The 26,928-nt window shown below is 42.7% G+C and overlaps 1 protein-coding gene and 1 long non-coding RNA gene across 2 annotated transcripts; one reads left to right on the plus strand and one right to left on the minus strand.

The window, feature by feature from the left end:
* Positions 1 to 310: 310 nt before the first annotated feature.
* Positions 311 to 21,705, minus strand: LOC115649916. The gene is made up of 4 exons (XR_003999964.1): positions 21,306 to 21,705; positions 18,453 to 18,459; positions 3,356 to 3,359; positions 311 to 323 (listed from the first exon to the last, which is right to left on the minus strand). It is a non-coding gene; the product is annotated as an uncharacterized LOC115649916 (long non-coding RNA).
* ZDHHC22 (zinc finger DHHC-type containing 22) lies at positions 9,452 to 17,060 on the plus strand. The gene is made up of 3 exons (XM_030559068.1): positions 9,452 to 9,624; positions 10,831 to 11,406; positions 15,386 to 17,060. Exons 2-3 carry the CDS (start codon positions 10,845 to 10,847, stop codon positions 15,649 to 15,651), a joined length of 828 nt encoding a protein of 275 aa, XP_030414928.1. The 5' UTR covers positions 9,452 to 9,624; positions 10,831 to 10,844; the 3' UTR covers positions 15,652 to 17,060.
* Positions 21,706 to 26,928: the final 5,223 nt, after the last annotated feature.

Below are 26,928 nucleotides of genomic sequence, written 5' to 3' on the forward strand. Positions count from 1 at the left end.
ATCTGCAGGTTCAGCTGATCACAGCTCCCACTGGTCATGGTTCACTGTTCCAGGCCAATGAAGGCTGCGGAAAATGGCGGCCAGCACATCCACGTGCCAGAGCTGCCTATCCCTGTTGTAGGATGAGGCCTAGGGTTGGGGAAAAAATGAAAAATAATAAGAGTTCCCCCTTTCTCCAGAGTATCTGAAACACAGAGTTCCTGATAGCAATACAATGAATCTAGCTTGAACTTGCTCACAGGGGTAATAAGGATGTTATTTGTTTGTTTTAAATTAAACAGGTGTGATGGCTTCTGTGTTCAGTCATCAACTACTGTAAAACACTAAGAAGCTGTTTTTTTTCTCTTTGCCTGATGAAAATTTTCTGCTCCACTAAATGCTTCCAAACTCTCCGTGGCAGGGCACACCCCTCTCAGTGAATAGCACAGACTTGAGACCTGTCTATAACCTTGTTGGGGGACCTGGCTACCACACAGTTAGAGTTGGACAGCCCAGGACTTTAGGACAAGTCAGAGACATACTTAAGATCCTGTCTACATTGCAAAATGGATCTGTGCTTTAGCAGTGTTGCGGAATTCTGACCCTCAGCATGTTTGCACTTGCAATGTGGACACGCTCTTGGTCTCTCATTAGTTCACATGAAGATTAAATGATGTTTAGGCACCAGAAATTATTTTAAAATGGTCAAAAGGGTCCCCATCCTCAGGAAGACTCAGAAAGAGATAATCATCTATTCTATATTCACGCTGAAACTGAGGAGATCCCTGTCCCCTAGCACCAAAGACCCAAGTGGCTCCTTCAGGAGAGACAGCATTACAGGATCTGTGTGTGCCTCTCCACTTACCTCTCTATCCAATGCATATGGGAATACTGATGTTATGATATTGCATTCCCTCAGACAGAAACACAGGATTGCACATCTCAGGGGACAGGGAAGCAGGAGCCCTGCTCTGGAAATTTTGCCACCAGAGATCCTGGAAATAGACTACCAAGACCATATAACTAAGGGAAACAGGCCCAGCTGCCTCAAAAATTCCAAAACTGAAGGCCTGATTCTGCCACTTTTACTTCTACTGAGCAGCACTTTAATTTGTCCCATTAAAGCAAATTGGTTTAATTGCAGAATAAGATGATATTCAACCTAAGTAAGGGCAGCAGAATCAGGCCCTGGATTCCCTAGATAGCACTTACTTTCTTTTCCCAGAGTCCTGCTGAGACTGGTGAATTCATTACACAAAGCACTCAGACACTATAGTTTTTCAGACACAAAGATAAGCATGGAGTACAATGTTCATCTTACTGCCACTGATCACACTTGCTGCCTTGTCACTAAGGGTTGTGTTCTCTTCAATGCTCACTAGTTTATCTGAGTTATGCCTGATGAATGTTTGTGTGGAAGATCCCCAAATAGAGCCAGGTCGTTACAGGAAGTGGTGCTGATGACTCTGTAAGTAGCAATATTGCCCCTGAGTCAGTACTGAAACATTGCCAAGCCTGGCAGCTAGGGAGTGTTTTGCGGTGGGAGTTACTTGGCTTCAGATGAGAGGTTAACTTGAAGTCCTAATTGCTTGTTACCTTAAATCGTAAATCACTTGTGCACTTCTCAAAAAAGTTAGTAGATTAATCTTTGTGTTCTGCCCAAATTTCAATTTGGGTAGCTATACTCAGCCTTCCTAAATTCCCCAGTAGCTTTAATTACTTAATGGTGCTATGACAATTTACACCAGCTGAGGATTCCTCCTCCCTTCCCCAATTCTTCATTTCCAGTCTTAAATCATTGTATCTTTGTATGCTGTTAAACAGCTGCCATGTCCTACCCCAGAGGTGGCAGCCCTTTGGTAATGAGGGAAGTGATCCCTGCATAGGTATGCACTTTGGGAGCCTTTAAGATGGCGGAAGTTATATAATGTAAGATATTTAGTCTAACATATGTTCAGTTAGAATCACTGATATATGCACTGTTTAGCAGATATATATAACATAAGCATGTGCAGTACTTACATATATAATAATAATATTTTACATTTCAACAGCACTCAAAGTAGTTTACAAACTTATATTCCTACACCACCATTGAAATACAGTTAATCTCTAGGGCAGAGAGTGACAGCCAGGAGAAACTAGAAGCAACAAGCATTATCCCACAGGACACATTGCAGCAGCAGTCTATTTTATAGCACTGGTTTAGAAATTTGTTCTGTTCTCCATGGTGAAATGTGTCATATTTCATATCGGACTTCACTCCTTCCCAGACTGAGAGGTTTCTTTCTCTAGGCAGAGGCAATTTCTTCAAGGAAGAGCCCCAGGGAAATAGCAAAAGGAAAGAAACATTTTATCTTTAGCAACTGGTCATTTCCATTTTGGAGGTAGCAAAAGAAGAACCATCTGTTGGGCAGTGAATATTCAGCACGTGAGCAGTGACTCGATTATGAATATGAGAAGGTGTTATTATTATTTATTATTTATAGGGTGCCCTAGATGTGCATTATTACTACTCATGACACTTAAAAATCCTTGGGCTGTACGATATGAATTCGATCAAGAATGCAACACAAAATAGCAACAGATCACCATGGTGCGTGGGTGTGAGGATGTGGGGGCGGCAGCAGTAAACACAAGTAGGAGTGGACAGCTCTTGGAGATGGCAATTTTTCCTGTTGACAGGAGGTTGTTTGAGCTGATCACTTTCACACATTCCTTGCTGTTTATGTAGGTTTTTAATCTGCTCCTGTAATTAATATTTACATTTATTATTTTACATTCTATACTCACTGAAGTGCTCTGTTTCTGCAGAACTCTACATGGAAATGACCAAGCATTAAAGGAACATTAACCAGCTACTGGCTCTAACTACAATATTCTTCCATGAGCAGTGAGACTGCTGCCTTCTCAGGAGCTTTTAATGCCCAAAAGCTTAAAAAGAATCAGTTTTAAACAAAATGATTCACAGAAATCAAATTGATGTGGTTAGGCACCTTTGCTGTTAGCCTTCATGGGCTTTAGTTCAGATACTATGATAAATTCTTGTTGAGTTCACTGGGAGCTGGATCAGGTCCTAAATGAACCTACCTGAGGTGCATAGAGCCTGAAAGATGCTGAGCTCCCTCAAATTGCAGTGAAGAAAATCAGAATTGGGGGCATGTCACACTTTGCAGAAGGTGCTCAGAACTTTGCAGGATTGAGCCTTTGGTTATGTTCTCTGCTGTTGGCCTCTTTTTTATTTGCCCCCACTCTCTTTTGCAGGGCTGCTTGAGAATTTTCTCTTATAGACCTTCCTCCCTGGGCTTTCAGCCATCTGTTTGCAACTAAGTTAAGGTATGGGCACCTTTCCCTTCATGTGGGGCTCCTTTTCCACCTGTCTCCATGGGAGATTTTCCTTCCAATATTTTCTATTTTAAGCAGATATTTATTGGCTTGCTGATGTTTATTTGATCATAGAAAGTTGGTGTTTCCCAACATCAGCAGCTGGCAGCAAATGAGTCAAATCTTAATTTCTGCAACAGCTTTCATGACAAAAAAGAGTACATGCTAAATTGTTACTTGGTACATTTGTTTTAAACAGGCCTGATATTTCCTTGCTCTATTTAGCTACCTAACCAGGTACTTACATGGCCTTCACCAATACAGTATCCAAACACCCCTCATTACTTAAAATATGACACTAGTCTTTTGCTCTTCCTTTTCTGCCACCAAAAATGGGCTTAGGGCATTTCTTGAAGATGAATGACTGAGCAAATTAGGGTACTATTATGGGAAAGGCTGAGTGAAGAGATGGAACTTATAAATGACTCTGAATGTGACAAGGCTAGTGGCCATTCTTATTTCTTGTCGCAAGAGTTCCAAGTTCTTGGTCTGTGAAGGTTCCATCTCCCGTGGTCACAAGCCTTCCCCTATTAGTCCACAGCAACATCATTAAGTGAAGTGTTGTGTGAGGGCGTTGGTTGCCGCAGGATAGACAGTTTCTCACGTATCCAGGTCCAATTTCATATGGGACTTTGCAAATCAAGACAGCTAATATTTTTAAACTTGACTTGGCCTGTGTACACTAGGTGCAAAGTCTTGTTTAAAATCATGTTAGTTAAAATGTGATAGTGAATACATTTTAAAACACAATCACTTTTCCTTATCTAGATCTGACTTTAGAGTTCATGCTTCTTGGTCCATTTGATTTTTGGCTTTTCTAATGAGAATGACAATATCCTGATCTGCATAAATTAGTATTTAGTCACTTCTTTAAAAGGAGATTTATCCTGATAGACTCAGATCACCCAAAGAGCCATTACAGCCTGTTCTGTAAATCTTTATAAATTCACAGATTATTGACCCTTCTTTGCCTTGCTCAATCTGCTAAGTGTTATAAATCCATGTGCTAAAGTTCCTTAGAACACTGTCACTGGACAAGGTTAACACAAGCAGGTGCAAAAGAATATAGTTCTAAATGAAAAGTAACTGTTTTTTCATTTTCCTTTCCCCCTATTTACTACATGGATTAATGACCTGAATATGTCTGACATACAAAGACATGTCTGAAATACAGCAGGTTAAGAATGTGTCTTTAGGTAGCAAACTTTCCAGTTAGGCACCTTAAAACTAGCCCAGACTGATTTTTGGCATGCGACAAAGTGTGAAAACATAATGTGTTCCCTCATAGATATATTATATGCCAAATTTTAGCCCACAGCATATTTTTAGAGCTGAGTTATAAGCCCTGGAAAAGACAAGACATAATGAGACATCAACAAATAAACAAACCAGACAAAAGCTTGGCCCACATAGATGGGAAAATACTGCTGTCATTTTGTGTATTTCCCCATTAAAGCTAATGATTGGCTGGATCAGGGAACAACCTATATATATTATAATTGGAGATATACCAATCTCCTAGAACTGGAAGGGATATTGAAAGGTCATCAAGTCCAGCCCCCTACCTTCACTAGCAGGACCAATTTTGGCCCCAGATCCCTAAGTGGCCCTCTCAAGAATTGAGCTCACAACCCTGGGTTTAGGAGGCCAGTGCTCAAACCACTGAGGTATCCCTCCCCCTGAATACTTCATTTTCAATCTCTAGGCCACAGATTCAAATCCAGAACAAGTCTGATAGTATCAGAAAGTGATCACCTTCTATCAACTGTTTAATAGCCCTAATGTGAGCAAGCTGATCTCCATCCTTTCCCTTATTGACGGATGTCCTCATCACTAAAGCCACCAGCACAATTTGCACAGCATGACTGGCAACCTAGGTCAAAAAACAGGAACATAATGTTATGTTCCTAAGTTCATCCCAACTGCCTTTCAATACTGCTCAGTGGCCAGTAGCTCTCAATTATAGACAGGAGCTTAATTTTAGTCTCTGGTTTTAGGAAGTCTTGGCCCTTGTTGACAATTTCAGTAGAATAGCTAAGGACTGAACAAGACCCTGGTACTGAATTCTGCTCTGTCCCATAATGTTGGTGCTCCCATCAATGCAGGTTTGATGTCTCTTAGTGAGTGGTGTGGGGTAATCTTGCCATTCTGATACACATTCTTTACTTTATTTCATGGCTAAACAGAAGACATCAGGTTTTGTCTGCCACATTTGATTAGCATTCAATCTTACCTAACACAACGAAACAGAAAACCCTCTAGATATTATGGATGTCCAGATTTTGAAAAATAATTGACTCGAAAAAAAGCAACTGGAAGGATATAAGGTTTATTTGGACCTTAAGTGAAAATTTGAAACAAGCACCACTGAATATACTACAGATGGGATCCATTTCATCCAAACTATAGAATCAAATAACCTGTATTAAATTACTCACTTTTGTGAAATATAATCAATGGGCTGTCTCCTGAATGCAAACCTAATGGGACTGTTTGAAGCTATGCACATTTTTATTGGAAAAATATAAAAGAAAACATAATTTGGGCTGTGATTTAGTGAGAGTTCACTGATGTTCTCAGAAATGAGAAGCTCATGGTGCAGGAGGGGGCTCTGGACTCGGACCGAGGGGTTCAGAGGGTGGAAGGGGGATCAGGGCTGGGGCAGGGGGGTTGGGGCACAGGGGTGGGGTTGCAGGCTCTAGGATGTGCTTACATCAAGCAGCTCCCAGAAGCAGCAGCATGTCCCCCTTTCTGGCTTCTATGCGGGGACACAGCTCTGGGCAGTTCTGCATGCTGCCCCGTCTACAGGTGCCACCCCTGTAGCTCCCATTGGCCGTGATTCCCAGCCAAAGGGAGCTGCGGGGGTGGCACTTGTGGTGGGGGCAGCATGTGGAACCCCCTGGCTTCCCCTACGCATAGGAGTGGATGGGGAACATGCTGCTGCTTCCAGGAGCCACGCGGAGCTACAGCGCGGAGTGGGCAAACTCCCGACCCTGCTCCCCGGCAGAAGCTCAAAGGCTGGATTAAAATGTCTGAAGGGCCAGATGCGGCCCCTGGGCTATAGTTTCCCCACCCCTGCTATAGAGACTTTCATCTACTATGGTCAAGTGTAGCCCAGGTTAGTGGTGACCAAAAGATGCAATCAAATGATGGCTGTTTGACAGATTGTATGGAATGAGTTAGTGAATTCCCAGTCTACTTCCTAGTAGTCAGTTGTCCACATCAGAGAAATCACCTTCACACTTGGCACTAATTGATCCTGTCTCAGGAGAGTCTTTAAAGGGTCAGTGGACCATGGAGATCAAAATCCCTCCAAGTCAGGGGTGAGACACTGGGGGCTGGCTCTGGAGTGGTGTCTGGAAGAAGTTCACAGTGCCATTCTCCAAGAAGTACCAGTGTAATGGGTAATAATAATAATACCTAGCCCTTTTATATAGTGCTTTTCATACAGAGATCACAAAGCCTTTATGAAGGAGGTAAATGTTCTTATTCCTGTTTTTACAGATGTGGAAACTGAGGAGTGAAGTGGTCAAGTGATTTATCTAAAGGCATCCAGCAAGCCAGCAGCAGAGCTGTGAAAAGAACCTAGGTCTCCTGTACACTAGCCCACACTGCCTCTCTAAAAGAGAAAATGGGAAACTTACATTTCTCTGTCAATCAGTCTAGCTTCTTTCACCAGTATGACATTGGGGACGGGGGAAGGGAGAGAATAATACCAATTCCTGAAGTAAATATTGATGTCATTTGTTTTAATACATACCCACAAATTAACCATTGCTCTTGTTATTTCAGTGAGTGGACAAGCTAATTTGTTTAGCTTTTCTCAAATCTCTCTCACACACACACAAACACAGACTCAAATTCCTTCCTGATATAACTCCACTGAAGTCAATGGAATTGTACGAGAATTAATCCTGACCCCTCTTCCCCAATTTCCCAATGCACAAACACAATAATGTGATAAGAGAAAAACAATTTATACCATATTTTTAAATATGAAGTCAGTATTTTGCTAGTCACAAAATTGTGCGCATCAAAGTCTGGAAGAGCATGTTAATGAAAGCAGCAGGCATAACTTAGCCACTGTACCACTCCAGTGGGAAAAGCTGCTCACTTTCTCTTATACATTTCATTAATAAACTGTAGCTTGTGGTGCTACCAGTATAGGAAGAATTAATGTCTTTCATGTTATTCATTCCCTTCAATCAATGATCCTCCATTACATGAAAAGGTTTCAATGTATTTTTTCTGTTATTTTGATGTAAGCTGTTAAAATAAGAAAACACTGATTGTTTAACAGTAGAAGCTAGGCTGGTATATTCCTTCTTTTAAGGCTCACTCTAGTTTAAAATCAATATATCAAGGAAATATTAAAAGATTTTATTTATTTGGGATCATGACAGGGAGATCATTAGGATGGGAGTGAAGGCTGGGTGAATGCTGCCCAGTTTTCCCCACATTTCTGCTGAAGTGCATTTCAGTCATGTCTCATTTCAGCTCCACTGTGCACAGGCCTGGCTTCCTCTGGCTTTTGTTATCCTAAATGGCTTTTTCTCTGATATGTTGAATCATGAAAGTGAGCTAAGAAAAAAAAGTTATTTATGCAACAAAACAAAAACGTATTAAATAAAAAACATCTGACTGCCACTAACTCCCACAGTGTGTGTGTGGGGTGAGGGGGTAGTTCTTTGTCTCACAATGTGTATCTCCTTAGAAGCTGAGACACAGGAGCACACTTCAGTCCTTCCCTGCCATGCACTCCACTTAGATGTGAGTGATGGGCCTCCATGGCAAAAGCAGAGCCTGCTAATGAGTCTGAATCACAGGATGGTTCTTAGGAAAGGGATCAATCCTAGGACCAGTTTGCAGCCACCAACCTGTATTTTCTTTCACCTGTGACCAGTTCAGAATTTGAATCTTGGTCTCCAAAGGTTCAAAGCACTAAGCCAGGGAGCCTCCTTGTGCCCCTTTCAAAGGTCAGACATTTATTTGACAAGCTGTGAGTGTTTGTCAATGTCTTATGTGTGTGTGTGTGTGTTTGTGTGTGTGTGTGTGCACATATTTTGGAGAGAGGGAGCAGTGCATGTGTATTGTGTGTTGGGGGGAAGAGTGTGCTAGTTACTCAGCACTTATGGACGTGGAGTAATTAAAGCTCTGTGCACAGGTTCTCTGGGACCCGTTTAGCATACAGCACAGTGCACTTCACTCCCCTCCCTTCAATGCTCATTAGTTGACTAGGGTGCCAGAGGTCCTGAATCTGGGAAAAAAAAGAGGAGGCTGCCAGCCAGAGAGAGAGACAGAGAGAGAGAGAGAACCCCTCCCAGACTTTCCAGCCTTCACAAAAAATGTTCCTCAGGGCTGCTGCTCTTCCCAGGAGTGGCTCGTCGGCAGCAGGCGAGACGTTTCCACCCTCCCCCTCTTCTGAGGCACCTGCTGGAGCAGCAGTTTCCAGCCGGCCGGGCTGCAGCAGGCAGGACCTGCTCTGGGCTCTGGGTGACTGAGCTCAGATTCTTCTTCCTTCCCGTCTCCTGCCCCACTGCCAGCAGCTCCACGGTGCTACAACCGGTGGAACTGGAGGGCTTTCAGAGAGCCCAGGCTCCAGGGCTCATAGGGACACCTTCCCACTGGGTACGGGGTGCTGGTAGGGTGGGAGGGACCCCAGGTGCCGGGGCCCGGCGGCACACAATACTCTGGCTGGTGCTGCAGGGACAGCTGCCTCCAGTGCCGCGGCTCCCAGGAGGGCTCCTGCAAGAGGCACTGAAGGGACAGCTCCCTATTTCCTGCTGGGGGTGCTGAAGGGACAGCTCCCCACTCAGCACAGGGCGGTTCCTGCTGGGGGTGCTGAAGGGACAGCTCCCTATTTCCTGCTGGGGGTGCTGAAGGGACAGCTCCCCACTCAGCACAGGGCGGTTCCTGCTGGGGGTGCTGAAGGAACAGCTCCCTATTTCCTGCTGGGGGTGCTGAAGGGACAGCTCCCTATTTCCTGCTGGGGGTGCTGAAGGGACAGCTCCCCACTCAGCACAGGGCGGTTCCTGCTGGGGGTGCTGAAGGAACAGCTCTCTATTTCCTGCTGGGGGTGCTGAAGGGACAGCTCCCCATTGAGCCGCCTGCGGCTGTTGCGAGAGGGCTGCAAGGGGGGAAGCTCCTCGAGCCTCTGCTGTTCACACTGCGGCTGCTGCTAAGCCAGCGGCTGGCCTCGAAGGGCCACCAGCTTCTTCCCAGCTCCCCTGGACTCCGGGCACAGCAGATCCAGGCAGCCAGGTAACAAGACCAACAACTATGCACTGCTAAAAACAGCAAGCAAGGGGATTTCAAGGTTATTCCGTGCGCCAGCCAGACAGCAAGCCGGGCGAGCGGGGTGAGCTGATCTGGAGACTGCCCAGCGGTCCCGCCAGAACCAGGCTGGGGCTGCCAGTGTGGGCACCACACAAAGTTCCCAGTGGCTACTAAATCTTTAAAGTGTAAGGGACAAATGTGCTTCTGATTTAAGTTCCAGGCTGAAGTTTCCTTACAGTGGTGGATAAGGTCCAGCTGGGGAGTGTAAAAAGCGGGCAGCGCTGGAACAGGCGGCTCCCTGCTTCATTTGTCATAGGTCCTTGTACCCTTGTACCTTTTAAATGTGTCTGGCACGGATGGAAAAAGAAAGAGCTAAACGTAGTCATCGCTGTGTTGGGGGAGCTGACATGGACCTGCAGAGATGGCTGCTGTTTTGTACCTTTGGTTTTCAGGGGATTTTGTTTGCTTGTTGGTGTAATCACGTGTATTGACTATACAATAACGACAGACAGACACACACACAGCGCTCTGCCGCTGTTACAGAGTTCCTCGCACAACGCCGAAGGTTGCAGCTGGGGCAGCAATTAGCAGGTGTTTTGTGCATTTCCTAATTTTGCGCATGTAGGGACAACAGCTCTGTGGCTGCCTTCAACGGATAAATTAGAATTCTGGATCTGATTCGTGTTGCAGTGGAGTAGAGCAACCATCCTTTCTCGCTTCCCTTCTTCCCCCACCTTCCTTCTGACATGCAACACAAAAATTGTCCCTGCCTGTAACAGGAACTCCTGTAGCAGAGAAATGGGGAGCCGCGGAGCGAGCTTGGTGCTGATGCAGCCGGCAGACAGAAGCTCCAGGCACCGCAGCCTCTGGGATCTCAGTGGCAGTGCCGCCTGCAAGCTCCCTGAAGCCAGGCACTGACTGGGGCTGTGACAGTAACAGCTGGGAAATGAGGAGCGATCGTTCCCCAAGTAGCTTGTCTCTGTCACACGCCACTGAACTGGTGGGGGTTTCATTGCAGGGGGTGAGTGTGGCAGACGGGAGGGAGGGGCGGGGGAGGGCAGGAGAGATGGCATTACCAGGAGCAAACAGGGGAGCCGAGGGGAGGCGGAGGGGATGGGGAACCTGGAAGGAAATGGACGCAAGTATCCGTCCGAGGCGGTGATGTTTGTTCTCTTCTTGCTCTCTCTGCAGGAATGTAATCCACAATGCTAGTTCTCAGGGTGCTCAATGTTGTTGCTCCAGCCTACTTCCTATGCATCTCCTTAGTGACCTTCGTCCTCCAGCTCTTTCTCTTCATCCCCAGCATGTTCAAAGACCCTTCCACCACCCCACTTTTCTCTCCTGCTCTGCTGCATGGGGCCCTCTTCCTCTTCCTCTCAGCTAATGCCCTAGGGAACTACATCCTTGTGATACAGAACTCCCCTGAGGACCTGGGCAAGTGCCTGAACTCGGGCAGAGGAGCCGAAGTGGTGGCGGACCAGCCGGACGGAAGCAGGTCCCCTTGCTCAGCCTTGCCCAGCACCCACTTCTGTAGACTGTGTGCCAGAGTCACCCAAAGGCATGACCACCACTGTTTCTTCACAGGGAACTGCATTGGGAGCAGGAACATGCGGAACTTCGTCATGTTCTGCCTCTACACCTCCTTGGCTTGTCTCGACTCCCTGGTGGCAGGGGTGGCTTACATTTCTGCAGTGCTCTCTATGTCCTTTGCAAACCCACTGGCCTTCCTCACCCTCCTGCCTCATTCCATCAGCCAGTTCTTCTCAGGTAAGTGGCCTCTCTCCCAGAGAAAGAACATGGTCTCCCTTTGCTCAAATGTGTGACGTGGGTCCTGCTCTTTCCTAGGCAACTTTGTGAGGGGTGGAGGCGGGGAAAAGGAAGGAGCAGTTTCTGTGCTCATGGATCTCTTCATTGAGGTTTGGTGTACATTTCCTGCAGTACTTTAGCACTGTGATCAAAGGCCCTACTGAAATCGAGGCTGGGCCCCAGCCAGGTTCCAGACACAGCCCTCTTCATAATTTATTAGGTTCTAAAAAAAACCCCCAAACCCGGTGCCTAAGACAGAGCATCAGTGAGCAGGGCTGGTGGGCACAGAGACAGTCCAGTGCAACTAGGCAGCAGGAGAAAGAATTTCACTCATTATCCTCCCTGGGTGCCTGGGTGTGGTTCTCAATTTCTTCAGAGGGGGAAACCATATCCTAATAGAGATTGACTGGGGGACACTTCCCCTTCCATTTGCCATCACCTGGTCTCTCCTCCACTCCCATTAGACACACACCCAGCCCATCACCTTTCCCACTCACCATCATCCAGCCCCACCTCCCCTTCCATTCGCCATCATCCTGCCCCAACTCCCCATCATAAAACACACACCCAGCCCCACCTTCTTTCCCATTAGACATCACCCAGCCCAATCACCCCTCTCATTAGACACAAGCCCAGACCCAGTTCCTTTCCCTTCCCAATAAACACACCTCACCCCACATCCCCTCCCTGTGGCAAGTACAGCAGCTGCTTGCATGGAGAATCAGTGTTAGGAAATTATGTTAGCTTTTTTTAATGCTATCTAGCAGGTGGAAACAAAGAAGAGAAATAGTATGACATGACCAACCAGCTCTCCGCAGACCTCCAGCTAGTTCTTTGCAGACCACAGTTTGAGAACCACCATTGATCTCTGAAAGTGCCCCATGCCAAAAACAAATGTATTCAGAGGAATAATGTCTTGCTGATGACCCTGCCTTTTTATGTCTTTCAAGGTGCCCTTTCTCCATCTGCATCTTTTCCTGCTCCTCATCAGTTCTCCCCCTACTCCTCTAAATTCTTTTCCTGATCCTACTTCCACAGCTCTGCCTCTGCACCTCTGGTTCTCTCCCTCCTCATCTCACCATGCCCCCGAGCCCCTCCAAATGCACCAAGTCTAAATCTGAGACAAAACCCTAGAATGAAGGGCATTTGAAAAGTCGCTACACAGAAAGCTTATAGACTAGTGGTACTTTGAAAGTGACTAAGTAAAAATGTCATTCTTTTAACCATCAGACCTGCAGCCTGTGTGTATCAGAATCAGAACTCCTCACTTTACTAAAACAGGACTTCTGCTCTGACTCCTGCAGAGCCACTCAGTGCAGGGAGAGGACCAGGATTGTATTCTGGGGTCATGAATCCACAGGACTGTTACTATGTTTTGGTTTCAGAAACTTGCTAATGATACATGAGCCACAAGGAACCCAGCTTGATTTTCAGATTCCAGGCTGAGAAGGCTGGCATTTAAAAACAAACAAGCAGCAATTTACTTAGAAAAGTATCCCATTTTGGCATAGTAGTCACTGAAAGACAATAGACATGGAACCCTGCCATGAGATTTTGATCAAGTCACTTTTCCAAGTAGAACCACATTTTAAATAACATTGGATAAACTTCTTCAGAATGAATAACGCCAGACTTGATGCTCTCCTCTTCTAAGCTATGCTTGACACAGCAAAATGGAGTGAGGGAAAAGGTGAGGAGGTCACCAGGGGGCTGGTTATGGCTCTTTGATTCTGTGGGCTGATCTTTATCAACCCTGGCATATGTTAGAGCAAAACCCTAGGCTTCACTAACTTATGCCACCAGTGTATGGACCCTAAGGGACCATGTATTAACTGAGGATCAGTGCAGCAGAGCAGAACTCCACCACACTCCAACACATCCTTTTCCTCCTCTGACATGCTCTCTATGGTGGCAGCAGGTGACCACTGGAATAGGAGATGGATCTGCAAGTTTTATGCCTGCTAGATTAATTCTCAGCTGGCTAGTTGTGGCCAGAATCTGTGATCAGGAGGCACAAAAGAGCCAGCATGGATATCAGAATTTGTCCCAAAATCTATAAATTCAGCATCATGATTCAGCATTTCTGGCATAAATAAGGTGCAGCAATAAGAGTGAGATCACATCAAGTTCACAAGGAACAGAAGTAAATTTGCATTTAAAATGGTCTCTGGTAATGATGGGCAAATGAGGGGCATTTTTGTAAATGTCTGTCAGATTGGATCTACTGACAAAACTATAGACTACTGTTTATTTGGATAACCTAAGAATAGGATGAACAAACCTTATGTCCATTAAGTATGGCTCAGAGAAGCTTTATACTTGCAAAAAGAGACAAAGGATTCCTCTTCTCACAACATGGTGACTTTCTGAATTGTGGTCTCAAATAAATCTTGCAGGCTTGTTGCAAAATCCCCAGCTCCCAACAGAGCATTATCAGGAAAAATGAACCAATCTCTATCACTCTTGCTTCCAATAAATGCTGAGAAGCTCATGCTTGTATCTGACCTTTCTAGTCAATATTTCAAGTTACCCTCACTAACCAAATTAGTATGAGAATTCTTCACCTCCTTAAGGGGATCTGTTCTTCCCTTGCCATGTTGTGCATGATGTCTATTGGGATCTGACAATGAAAGAAAGGTGATATTGAATTTAAAAAGCAATGTTTAATGGTTCAAGTGTTCAGGACTGAAAAGCCAGATGCTGTAGTCTGTTTGAAAAAATTCATCCTGTAAATGTTCTCTCCTAGCCAAGTCCCAAACTTGAAGAGAAGTCAAAGTGTAATCTAGCCAACAGCTAGACTATTAATTTCAGCATTTCAAGATGGAGAAGCTGGAATTCATAGATTTTAAGGCCAGAGGGGACTATTAGATCATCTTCTCTGAACTCCTGTATAACACAATTCCAATAACAGGAGGAGCCATGAGCTACTTACTGCCAGCCACCCAGCCCTGTTTTGGTGACTCCTGGTGAGAGAGGATGAGGCAGGACTGGCTATAAGACTAGCCAGCACTCCTGCACCATTCCCTATGGTGACTTCTGCTGAGAGAGGCTTGGATTAGAGTAACTTGAGTTATCCTCCCTGCACCATTCCTACATTCTTCTCTTCAGGAGGGAAAGGTGACATTAGAGAGGTTCTTTTAAAAGACCTGTAAGGAATTAGTTATGATACATTTCATAGTTATATCAGTACTAAAAATATTGGCAGATCCTGAGCGGGTGCAAATTGGCCCATATACTGATATCATACTATAGAGAGAGAGAGAGATAGGGCCAGAACTATAGCTGCTGTAAATTTTCACAGCTCCATTGACTTCAATGGAATTAGGCCAATTTGCACCCACTGAGGATCTGCCCATATTTTTTAGTACTTATATGTGTATAAAATTATATATAACTTTTTCAAAACAATGATTAGAAGTACCTGTCAGATTCAGTGTTTCCATAAGTCTTTTAGCGTGCTGTAGCCATGTACACAAGAGATGCTACTGTCCTGCAAGCTAGTGCATTGTAGATTCAGACCCTGCTTTGCTGTGCAAAAACATCCCATGTAGACAGGCCCTATGTCATTGAGGCACTTTTGAAAATGTTATTAACAATGATTAAAATACATTTTATATTTTGTGGAATTTTCACAAGCCCTGATGCTACATATTAACAGTATTAACCCTAGTCTAGTCTAACCTTTACTATTGTAATATTTTCCCCCAACAGTGTTAGTTGCATTGATTATCATGAATGAAATACTTCAATTAGAATAATTAGAATGATTAATCCTCTTTTTCCTTCTTGCTCTCCAGTTGTATAATTGTTATAGAATATAATTCAGTTTCCAGGGCTCTGCAAATTGAATATTTCTGGATTGCTAATATACTAATATGTGGGGTGTGTATAAAATGTTGTTTCTATTTTCTCTTCCCCTCTCCTGGCTCTGGAACTGCAGGAGCTCTCCTTAGCTCTGAAATGTTTGTCATTCTCATGCTGTACCTCTGGCTTGGAATTGGACTTGCCTGTGCTGGCTTCTGTTCCCACCAGATACTGTTGATTTTACGAGGGCAAACTCGCTACCAGGTGCGGAAGGGGATGGTGGTAAGAGCCCGGCCCTGGAGGAAGAACCTGCAGGATGTCTTTGGGAAGAGGTGGCTAATAGGACTTCTCATTCCTATGCTAAATGTGGGAAGTGACTATCACAGGCATAAAGACAAGTAACTGTCCACAACACACACACACAGATATACCCCTACTTTCTCATACTCTGCTACAACATGGCAAAGTTGGGATAGTCCCCCTCTCAGTAGTGCAGACTCTGTGGGGGAGGGATTGGCTAGCAAACTGAACAGACATAAGAGATTGTCTTTCTGTTCTGTGCTTGTACAGTGCCTAGCACAATGGGGTCCGCATCCATGACTAGGGCTCCTAGCTGCTATGTTAATATAAATAATAAATATTAATAAGGAGATCACAAACCATGTAGATGAAGAGATACTGCCGCTTTGTAGACACATCACTGCACCTGTGTACAAGGCAACAGTCTCTGTACTATTAGAAAAAGAATATTCAAATCCTCCTTTAGGCGCCTTTCTCACTCTTTTATCTCCCCTCTGTCTCTTGCTCTCTCTCTCTTATTTAATCTATGCCTTCTCCCACAACTGGCAGCAGGATCCTTCTCCAACTAGCTGATAGCCTATGCTATCATGACTAGATTGTAAGCAAAGTATATGTTCCTGGGTGGGGGTTCCAAGTTGGAGCTTTATGAAGCATAAAGTGACCTGAGACAGAAAGAAGCATTTAACAATAAAACTGTAGTGCAGCCAAACCCTCTAGGAAGAGGCTGCTAGGAAGGCAGAGAGAGTCTAGTCTCCATAAACTAGAAATTAGGGATGGAAAGGACTTATTAGGTCTCTTGATCTCCAATTATTCTTGATCTCTTCCCTTCGTAGGTGCATGAAGGGATAGCAGCTAATAGACTGACCACGAGGCCTGTCAGGATTGCAGCTCTATTGGCTGCTTCTCAGAGTATTTCTTCTTCAACTCCCCACCCCCAACCCTTGCCTTATGACACAGTCCATGGCACAATTGTCTATCTGGCTCCAAGGACCAGCAAGCAGATCTAATAATGGACCTTGGATCAAATAAGGCAGAGATACAAGGAAAGAAAACTGTGAGCATGAATGGAAAAGATGCATTTGAGAGTTGGGCTGTGTGTGACAGCGGTAGGCTGGGGGTGACTTGTGTGAGTGAGTGACAGAAAGTGCAAGCACACAGACTGGCCTGGCAGGATAGTGTAAGTGGCAGCACTTAAATGTACATCCTGATATAGCACACAGTCAAAGATGGTTCTTCCATGTTGAGTGGTGGTCAGAGTTCAGACCTCACTGGAAGACAATGGGGTTCTCCAAAGACACTTTGCTATAATTTTGTAGTAGTATTAAAAATTAACAAAATTATTACCTCAAACATTGCTGCCATACCTTTATCATAGACTCTTCAGAGGTTCTCAAACTGGGTGGGGGGAGCATGAGAAGCTTTAGGGAAAAAATTACTGCACATATTCAGAGCTGGGTGGCCAGAGTGTGGTGGCCATACCATATCATGCCATCCTTACTTCTGCACAACTGCTGGCAGCGGTGCTGTCTTCAGAGCTGGGTGCCTGGCCAGCAGCTGCCACTCTCCACTCTGCCTTCAGAGCTGGGCAGTCAAAAAGTGGCAGCTGCTGGCCAGGTGCTGGTGGGGGGAAAGTCAAGTAAATTACAACAGACACAAAGAAGAGGGGGTGCGATCAAGTTTGAGAACAAATGCTTTAGGACATTTCCTCCAGGTATAGTGGAGTACATTCATCATGCTGTATCTCCAACAAAGAAATTAACGGAGTTACTATTGGGATTAATCAGCCCAGAATGTCAGTATGTCCTGCTGCAGCAAACCCCATCATATCAGTGCTGAGACACCATGCTGATAGGTGCCTTAAAAAAAGACACTACCACATTTCAAAAATGATCACAGTTCTTTATTCCCAGGGGCTTATTATAATGAGAAGAAGCCTCTGCTATGGTCATGTTTGCATCAGCCAGTGTGGCCTGGATGGGAATCCACTACTTCTCTTAATAGACTGGAGGGACCACTATTAAGCAATGAAAGCCGTATTTCTTTCTTGAACACCGCTCTTAATCTACCCTGGGGGAGGAGCATAATACTCTGCTATCAAAGTTGTGTTTCTCCCATAGCAGTGTACAGCTGTCATTCCTACAGACTTTAGAACTGGCTCTCAGACAGCTCTAGCATGATCCCAGAGTGTACACAAGTAACAGACACAGTACATTGTGATGAGCTGCGTGACCTTGAGAATATACTGCAGAAATAACTAGCTGTGTAGGTAGAACACACATAAACAATACTCTTTCCACATTGAATGTGTGTTTGCATGAACACACCAGTATTAACATGTATAGTATGCTGTATTTTCACTAACAGACAACAATAAATTGTTTTGATTTTTTAAGTTATCTTCTAGATGTTGTGATCTTTAACTGCTCTTTTGTTCTGTTTGTGTGTGTGGACATGTATGTGTATAACAGCATGTTTAGCCATCTTATATGTACAGTAGGAAGAAATTAGGAGTCAGGTCTTCTGGGTTCTTTTCCTGGCTCTGCCACTAATTCAGTGTGTGACCTTGGGCAAGCCACTTCATCTCTCTACTTTAGTCACCCCTTCTGAAAATGGATCTAATAACATAGGAGGGTTGTGAGGTTTAATTTGCGTTTGTAAAGTGTTAGGAAGTCCTCAGACAAAATGTGCTAGAGAAATGTTACTATTATTATTATTATCCACAGACTGCTTGTCCAAGTGAATTACTACCTACTAGTACCTATACAACAGAAAAGTTCACCTTGACAGTATCTCGACTAGGAAATGAATTGTTTCTGACAGTCCCCTTGTTATTGGATTGTGAGGAAGCACTTTGCACTGTATGCCTGGCCTTAGAAGTATTCCCAGGATTATTCTTATTCCACAGTCTAGCTGATCCAACTTCCTCTTCTCATCACTGATTCTATGTTTTATTCCTAAAGGGGACAGACTTGCAAGACTTCAGCCAGTAGCTTTTCTGTGTCAGCACAAATTATGAAATTATGTTATGGAATTCTCATCCTCTGCATGTACCATTTTATTGGCACTGTCAGTTTGGTCAATTCCTGCTATTCACTGCCTGCAGACATGTTACCTCAGACTGTCATCTCACCAGGTATCACATACTAAGAAGGGTGAGGCCAGCTCAGTACTTGGAAGGGGGACTCTTCCAAGGAAAACCCAGATATTACACAAAGTAATGCTAGTGATTCAGTAAAAATCACTATTCTCTCCAAGTCAGTAACCAGTGCCCCAGCCTGATGCTAGAGACAGCTATGCTGACAGAAGGTCCTGACCATTTCAGTCATAACAAATTTCCAAATTTTTAGCAAGTGTTAATCCTGGTATCATAGCCAAATTGCAGTATGGGGAACTTTATTGTGACTCCCTAAAATTCCTCCTGCAATTTCAGTTATTCCTCACTTCCTGACCTAAATTGATGTGTTGGGTTAATGTGGGCTCTTAAATAGCTTTTCTGAACCATGCTACAGCTGCCTGCATTTTAGTGGTACTGAAGTGACTTCTGCTTGTATATCTTCTAGCAATTAATGTCTTTTGGAATGAAAGGCACTATAGAAATGTAACATTATTGTGGTATTGTATGTTGGCTTATCGCTCTGCTCTCCTCCCAACTCTGTGAACTGCAACATCCAAAATCTAAGAGTGGGGAGTCCCTTGGGAGCAGCATATGTCAAAGCTTCTCACTTATCCAACCACCCAGACATCTCTTCTATATGGTACCTAAAGTTTCATCAAAATCCCAGAGGGAAAAGAACCCAAATTTTAACAACTCCAACCAGAACCTTTGCTCCTGGCTGAGACTTGGCAAATTAGGTCCAAGCCCAAGAGCAACATAGTTTCTTTCAATAAATTCTCAGGAAATCAGTTTGATGGTTCTAAAGTTTGATAAAAGTAAAGAAAAAAACTCTTCCCATTTTCAGCCTTTGGAAGCTTTTTCTTAATGTTCAGAATAACAATAACAACAATTATAATAATATAAACACATTTTGCAAAGTGATGGTTTCTAACAGCAACTAACTGCTTCTACTATTTTGAAAACTAAATATTAAGGGCTTAGTCATGTTTGAAAGCCCGGCATTGTGCTGAGAGTGGTGTGAAGGTGGAGTGCACCATGAAGTTCTCCAGGGGTTAGAGGGTATTAGATGCTGCTCTCTGAGTCCAGTCAGGTGTGCTTTATTGGCTGGTACAGGGTGAGAGAAGCTGATTCATGGCTCCATGTCTTGCACCCTCTTTGTTGGCTGTGAACATGTATGGGGACCAGGCACATTCTGACCTTTAATATGGTTTAAGATACTGACTTTGAAAAGTGGCTATTTCAAAAAATAGTGATTTCGCTGAAGTCTGAAAAAGTCCTAGAAGTGACAGTAGAGACTAAACCAAATGAAAGCTCGCAGTGCAATGTCATTGCCAGAGAAGATGAGCAGCCATCTTCTGCACTTGGCCACCATAAGCTGGAAGTGAGGACAGCACGTAGCAAGAAAGAATCTGGCCTTGCTTAGGCCAACAAAAACATCTGCACAGGTGCAGTGTTACTAACAGGGGTAGACAAAGTGACAGATTCATGAGAATAAAAAGGGAGCATGAATAACTGGTTTTGAGTCTGGGTGTCTGTAATTATAAGTTTCTTGCTGGAGTTGCTTTACTGATAAGTAGAAAGTATGAGCTTTTTTGCTGTTGGTATGGAAACAGTCAGTCCATTAGGGGTTTCTTTTAGTTTTACTTTGTTTTGAGTTACCTATAAAAGAGTTTAGTTAGTGTGGAGAAGCCTGGAAGAAGTTCTTTTAAGAGGATTTCTATGAGCTTGGAGCCTGACTGCTACCTCCCCAGTGGCTAGGAGGAAGGCCGGTCACCAGAACCCTGCTGCTGACACTCAATCCCATCTCAGACTTTGAGTAACTATATTTTGGGGTGCTCTAAACTATTGTGATTTTAGAGGTACTCAATAAAACCAAGGATTTTTAGGTGGAAGCACTCTTGTATGTGCCAATCAGATGGAGGTGCTGTATCCCCCATTAATTTATTTCCTGACACCACCTGGAAAACAGAGACTAGTTACCACAGCTTTGAGTTCATTTAACCCTGGGTAACACCTAACCCAGCCAGGAAAACTGAGTCCCGACTTCAAACCACAAGATCAAATTTCAAACCTCCCAACTTTCAGTCCCAGCCCAAACACCAGATCCAATCTATGATAGGCTGTCTGAGTTGAGCCTACAGCCATTTCAGATAGTCCCATGCCTGTCAGGTTAGCCATGAAATCTTGAGCTGATTCAGAAAATCATGTACACGGACGATGAAGTTGGCAAGCATAATCAGTCTGGCAAATCCTCTAATCCTGCAGCAAGAAATTCATTAGCTCTAAGTACGGACTTTGCTGCACAGTGGGGCAATCTGCACACTAGAATCATCTTAACTCAATCATGGGACTCACATACAAGATGGAAATTCTGTATTAGATCAAGTGTTTGAGTAGGAGATCCCCTGTATTTTAGGCTGGTTGCAAACACACAGCCACAAAATCTCTCATTTGCTCACATTGTATTGAATGTGACATTCTGTATTCCTATGTACATCCTTTTTTCAAACTATGATAAATTTTATACAAACTATGCCTTGTAAGGTATCTCCTGAAAACTCATGATTTGCTGATCATTATTGTCCTGGTAAAATGTGTGGCAACATTTTAAAAGTTATAAGATTCCAATGTATGATGTTACTAACACATATTCCAAATCTGGGAAAGCAGCCACAATCCAGTTCCTCAGAGATAAAAGGCAAATTGATGCCTCAGCCAGATGTCAACAGAATCAAATAGACTATCACTTGTTTAAGAGGCCATTCTTTGGCAGGAAAAAGGGTGTGAGTGAGAAATGGCAAAAAAAAATCTGGAGGTTCCCATCCCCCTATACTTTCTGTCTCCTGAACCCCAGCAGGAGATGATTCTCAAAGAAGAGGGAAAGTGTAAGAATGTGGGACAGACACCCTAAGATATCTCTCCCTTAATCTCTACTCATGGAATCAACAACACTTGAAGGACAAAGGAAGCATCACTGGACTGTGGAGGGATCCTGGCAGAAATAAATTCAGCCAGTAAGACTGCTAGAACATGTGGCGAGAGAGAGACTTTTGCTTGTTAAGTTAGGTATTAGTTGTGTTTAATCTTTTATTTCTTTGTAACCAATTCTGACTTTTATGCCTCATTACTTGTAATCACTTAAAATCAATCTTTCTATAGTTAATAAACTTGTTTTATTCTTTTATCTAGACTATTGTGTTTGGACTGAAGTGTTTGGGAAACTCCATTTGAGATAACAGGATTTGCGCATATCATTTTCTATTAATAAATGACAGATTTTCTATGAGCTTGTATTATCCAGAAGAAGAGACCTGGCAGTACAAGATGCACATTTCTGGGGGAAGTCTGGGACTGGGAATTTGCTGGCATTGCTCTGCAATGTAATTCATAGCACTCATACAGTATAGCAGGGAGTAATTTACATGCTGGAGGCTATGTATGAATAGACCAGGAGTGATTGCTCTCACAGTGAAGCAGTGTAAAAGACACACCAGGCTGGAGAATTGAGGTGACACAGCTGTTCAACAGTCTAGATTGTAACCTGGGTAATGTCACAAATTGGCTGGTAACAACTTCGATCCATCATCATTATCTAACCAGATCTTATTATCTTCTGGGAAAGAGGAGTTTAAGGGGGAAGATGGGTATTGTGTTGATGGAGAAGGAGAGCAAAGGAGTGGAAAACCTGGCAAACTTAGCAGTGGTGCCAAGACTGACCTAGAGATGATAGGGTGAAAATGGACAAGTTAAATATGAGGTTCCAGTTAAATATTTCAGCATTTTGGGATGCATAAGATGATGGATAACAATGCAGGAAGTTGGGAAATGATAACCTCTGTCTATATAACTCTGATGCAACCACACCTGGGATATTACATTCAGCATTATATAGCTCAGACAAACTGGAGGTATTTCAAAGAGGAGCAACAAATAATTAAGGAGATGAGAGATGGATTTACCAAAAATGATTTTAAAAAACCCAATATCTGTTTATTTTGGATAAATTAAAGTGGGGTGTGTGTGTGTGGAAAGGATATGAAAATCATCTATAAGTATTTGACAGGAGTAGGAAGAATTATTTGGATGGGATCAGCAGATATAACTAGGAGTGATGAGATCAATGTAAATAAAATATAGGTTGAATTTCAGAAAATACTTCCAGACAGTGAGATCTGTTAGACAGTGAAATAATCTTCCTATGGAAGAGGCTGAAGCTCCATCACTTGGGAGATTTAAAACTAGAATGGCTAAAGCACTAAAGGCAGGGAACAATCCTGCACTGGTGAGAGGATGAGGTAGGGAGATGGACTAGATAAGACCTCATATTTTTCCTATCTCCAGTTTCTATGAAGAAACAAAGATATTTGCACTAGTGCCAGATATAACAACTGGGAAACAAACTTAAATGAGAAAGGGCAAGATGCTGAAGGCATTTAGTTAGCATTTCTTTATACACGGTGATGCCTACAAAACACTTGGCAAGAGGAGTTAAGCTGCTGGTGAGCTAATATTGTCTCATTATTTCCATGTATTCCCCCCTGTCTATCTGTATCAAATCTGTGGTATTTTGTCTTATACCTAGATGTAAGCTTCTTGGGACAGGGACCATCTTTTTGTTTTGTTTGTACAGCACCTAACAGAATGGTCCAGGACTTGGGCACCTGGTATAAGACTAAGGCTCCTAAGTGCTAAAGTAATAAAAATACAATAATAAATAACATAATAAAATGAAAAAGGATGTTAAGTGAGTAAAAAAATTAATCGTGATTAATCGCATTGTTAAACAATAATAGAATACTATTTATTTAAATTTTTTTGATGTTTTCTACATTTTCAAATATATTGATTTCAGCTACAACACAGAATACAAAGTATACTGTGCTCACTTTATATTTATTTTTGATCACAAATATTTGCCTGGTAAAAAAGAAACAAAAAAATAGTATTTTTCAATTCACCTAATACAAGTATTGTACTGCAATCTCTTTATCATGAAAGTTGAACTTACAAATGTAAAATTAGGTACAAAAATAACTGCACTCAAAAATAAAACAATGTAAAACTTTAGAGCCTATAAGCCCACTCAGTCCTACTTCTTGTTCAGCCAATTGCTCAGACAAACAATTCTGTTTATATTTACGGGAGATAATGCTGCCTGTTTTGTGTTTACAAGTGTTCGCATGGCACTATTGTAGCCAGCATCACAAGATATTTATGTGCTAGATGGCTAAAGATTCATATGTCCCTTTATGCTTCAACTACCATTCCAGGGAACATGTGTCCATGCTGATGACGGGTTCTGCTCGATAACAAACCAAAGTAGTGTGGACCAACACATATTCTTTTTCATCTTATGAGTCAGATGCCACCAACAGAAGGTTGATTTTCTTTTTCAGTGGTTCAGGTTCTGCAGTTTCTGCATCAGAGTGTTGCTCTTTTAAGACTTCTGAAAGCATTCTCCACACCTTGTCCCTCTCAGATTTTGGAAGGCACTTCAGATTCTTAAACCTTGGGTCAAGGTCTGTAATTATCTTTAGAAATCTCACATCAGTACCTTCTTGTGTTTTGTCAAATCTGCAGTGAAAGTGTTCTTAAAATGAACAACATGTGCTGGGTCATCAACCAAGACATAACGTGAAATATATGGCAAAAGGTGATTAAAACAGAGCAGGGAACATACAATTCTCCCCCAAAGAGTTCAGTCTCAAATTTAATTAACATATTATTTTTTTTAATGAGTGTCATCAGCATGAAAGCATGTCCTCTGGAATGGTGGCCGAAGCATGAGGAGCATAAAAATATTTAGCATAACTGGCATGTAAATACCTTGCAATGCTGGCTACAACAGTGCCATGAGAACATCTGTTCTCACTTTCAGGTGACGTAAAAAAGAAGTGGGCAGCATTAGCTTCCATAAATGTAAACCAGCTTGTTTGTCTTAATGTTTGTCTGAACAAGGAGTAGAACTGCGTGGACTTGTAGGCTCTAAAAGGTTACATTCTTTTGTTTTTGAGTGAAGTGATGTAACAAAAAAAAATCTACATTTGTAAGTTGCACTTTCACAATAAAGAAATTGCACTACAGTACTTGTCTGAGGTGAATTGAAAAATACTATTTTTTATCATTTTTACAGTGCAACTATTTGTAATAAAAATAATAATATAAAGTGAGCACTGTACACTTTGTATTCGGTGTTGTAATTGAAATCAATATATTTGAAAAAGTAGAAAAACATCCAAAAATATTTAATACATTTCAGTTGGTATTCTATTGTTTAACGGTGCGATAAAAAACTGAGATTAATTATGATTAATTTTTTTTAGTTTTTAATTTTTTTAGTTAAGCGCATGAGTTAACTGCAATTAATTGACAGCTCTAAAAATAAAATAATAACAATAAAATACACCAGTGACCACATTCTACCCTGACTTACACTTTGTGCCATCTCAGCTGGTGAGTGCAGAATGAGGCCAACTAATTAGTTGATAAAGTGAATAAAATACCAAAGCTTGAAAAAAACAATTAACTGAGCAAATAGAAAAAATTGTATAAAAAAATGCTAACTGAAAGGAGGTATTAGATCTAAATAGAGTTCTCTGGCCTCCTTGTGCCTCAATCCTGCATCTGTAGCATTATTTCCACATAGTAATTATATATATTCACAAGGGGGAATTAACTATCTGTGGACAAAGTAAAGGATTCATGCATCTCTAAAGCTCTTTCCAGTACAATGACCGGACACAGTAATTTTCAGTGTCTCAATACAGCCAGCAGAGGGCACATCCAAACAATCTCTTCTTGTTCTTAGACAAAGTGGGTGAGATAATATCTTTTATTTGACCAACTTCTTTTCGTATAAGAGACAAGCTTTTGAGCTACACTCAAAAGCCTGTCTCTTTCGCCAACAGAAGTTTGTCCGGTAAAAGATATTATTTCACCCTCCTTGTATATCTAATATCCTGGGAGCAACACGGCTACAACAACTCTGTTGTTCTTACTCTTCTTTTGTCCTTCCAGCTCAGCCTGGGTAGAATGGTCACAGAAAGCTGTGTCTCCACATCAGTGGGAATAGAACAAAGTTATTTCCTATTTAACTTATGTTTTTTCCCTTTCAAAATAAACTATTTCTACCTGATTTTCAGAGGTGCCGAGTACCCACAACTCCATTTAAAGTCAGTGGGAGATATACCCATCTAGCATTGCTGAAAATCAGGCCCTTTATATAGGACATACAAATAAATACATGAAACTTCAGATAGAATAAGAGAGCCGATCTAAGACTAAACTCCAGTTCTGGAATGGTTTTAAAATGCTGGACAAAAACACCTTTCAGATTGGCTCAGCATGACATCATAACACCAAAAATAGATCATTCTGATTAGCTCCAAGTGATATACATTTGTTAGTCATACTCAGAAAATGCCAGGGGAAAACATTTTAAGGTTTTAAATAATTAGTGTTTCCTAATAGCAGTAAATGCCTCAAATATTTTGTGGGGACTGAGATGTGCCTTGCAGTATACCCCAGAGCTATACAAAGAAACAGAATGTGTACAGTGGGCACAACGAGTAGCAATGCCTTTGGTCGTAAAATGCAGTGTCTCAGTATGGCAAAAGTAGTGAAATGCAGAGCTGTACTGCAACTCTAATCTGTCTCATTGTCAGCAGCAGAGAAGCAACAGGAATCTGTGAAAACTCATGCTGCTGCTGATCTTCTAAATACAAGGCCTCAGTATAGGCAGAGGCTAGAGTTCAGATCACACTTCATATCCCCTCATTTGAGATGATGTTTCCACAATACAGACAGACCACAGGGACTAGGTTGGTAAAGTCTCATAACTTTTCACCTCTAGGTGGGAGGCATGGATCAGTGTTCATATCACACTCCCCATCAGTGCCTGGTCTGGGCTGGGGAAGCTAATGATCCAACCAGCAGACCAAATCTGGTGATGAATCCTGGTCACGTGCCTTCTGAGACACATTCCACATAGGCTTAGAAGAAGACCTCTAGGTCTTTACTTCAAATCTCACTCAGCTGAAAATTACAGAAAGTGACATTTTGAGTTGACTACATGAGATTGATTGGTCTTAGGTCAATTCCTAATTGGGACAGGTTTTTGCATTACAAAAGCCATCATCAAAATTGGCCCACTGTTGACAGTTGCAGCAGAGAGATGTATGATTGAATGGATCAGGGAGACATGAATTCTCCTTTCAACCCTGTGAGGTGAGGCATGTTGGTGGACTTTGCACAAAAACTGCCTC

This window comes from Gopherus evgoodei, chromosome 4, assembly GCF_007399415.2.
Source record: "Gopherus evgoodei ecotype Sinaloan lineage chromosome 4, rGopEvg1_v1.p, whole genome shotgun sequence".
In the NCBI taxonomy this organism is placed as follows: domain Eukaryota; kingdom Metazoa; phylum Chordata; order Testudines; family Testudinidae; genus Gopherus; species Gopherus evgoodei.

Bases quoted from the DNA above. Each gene is read 5' to 3' on its own strand.
- ZDHHC22 (XM_030559068.1), top strand. From the start codon at position 10,845: ATGCTAGTTCTCAGGGTGCTCAATGTTGTTGCTCCAGCCTACTTCCTA. The intron at 11,407-15,385 runs GTAAGTGGCCTC...CTGGAACTGCAG, and splicing joins CATCAGCCAGTTCTTCTCAG to GAGCTCTCCTTAGCTCTGAA.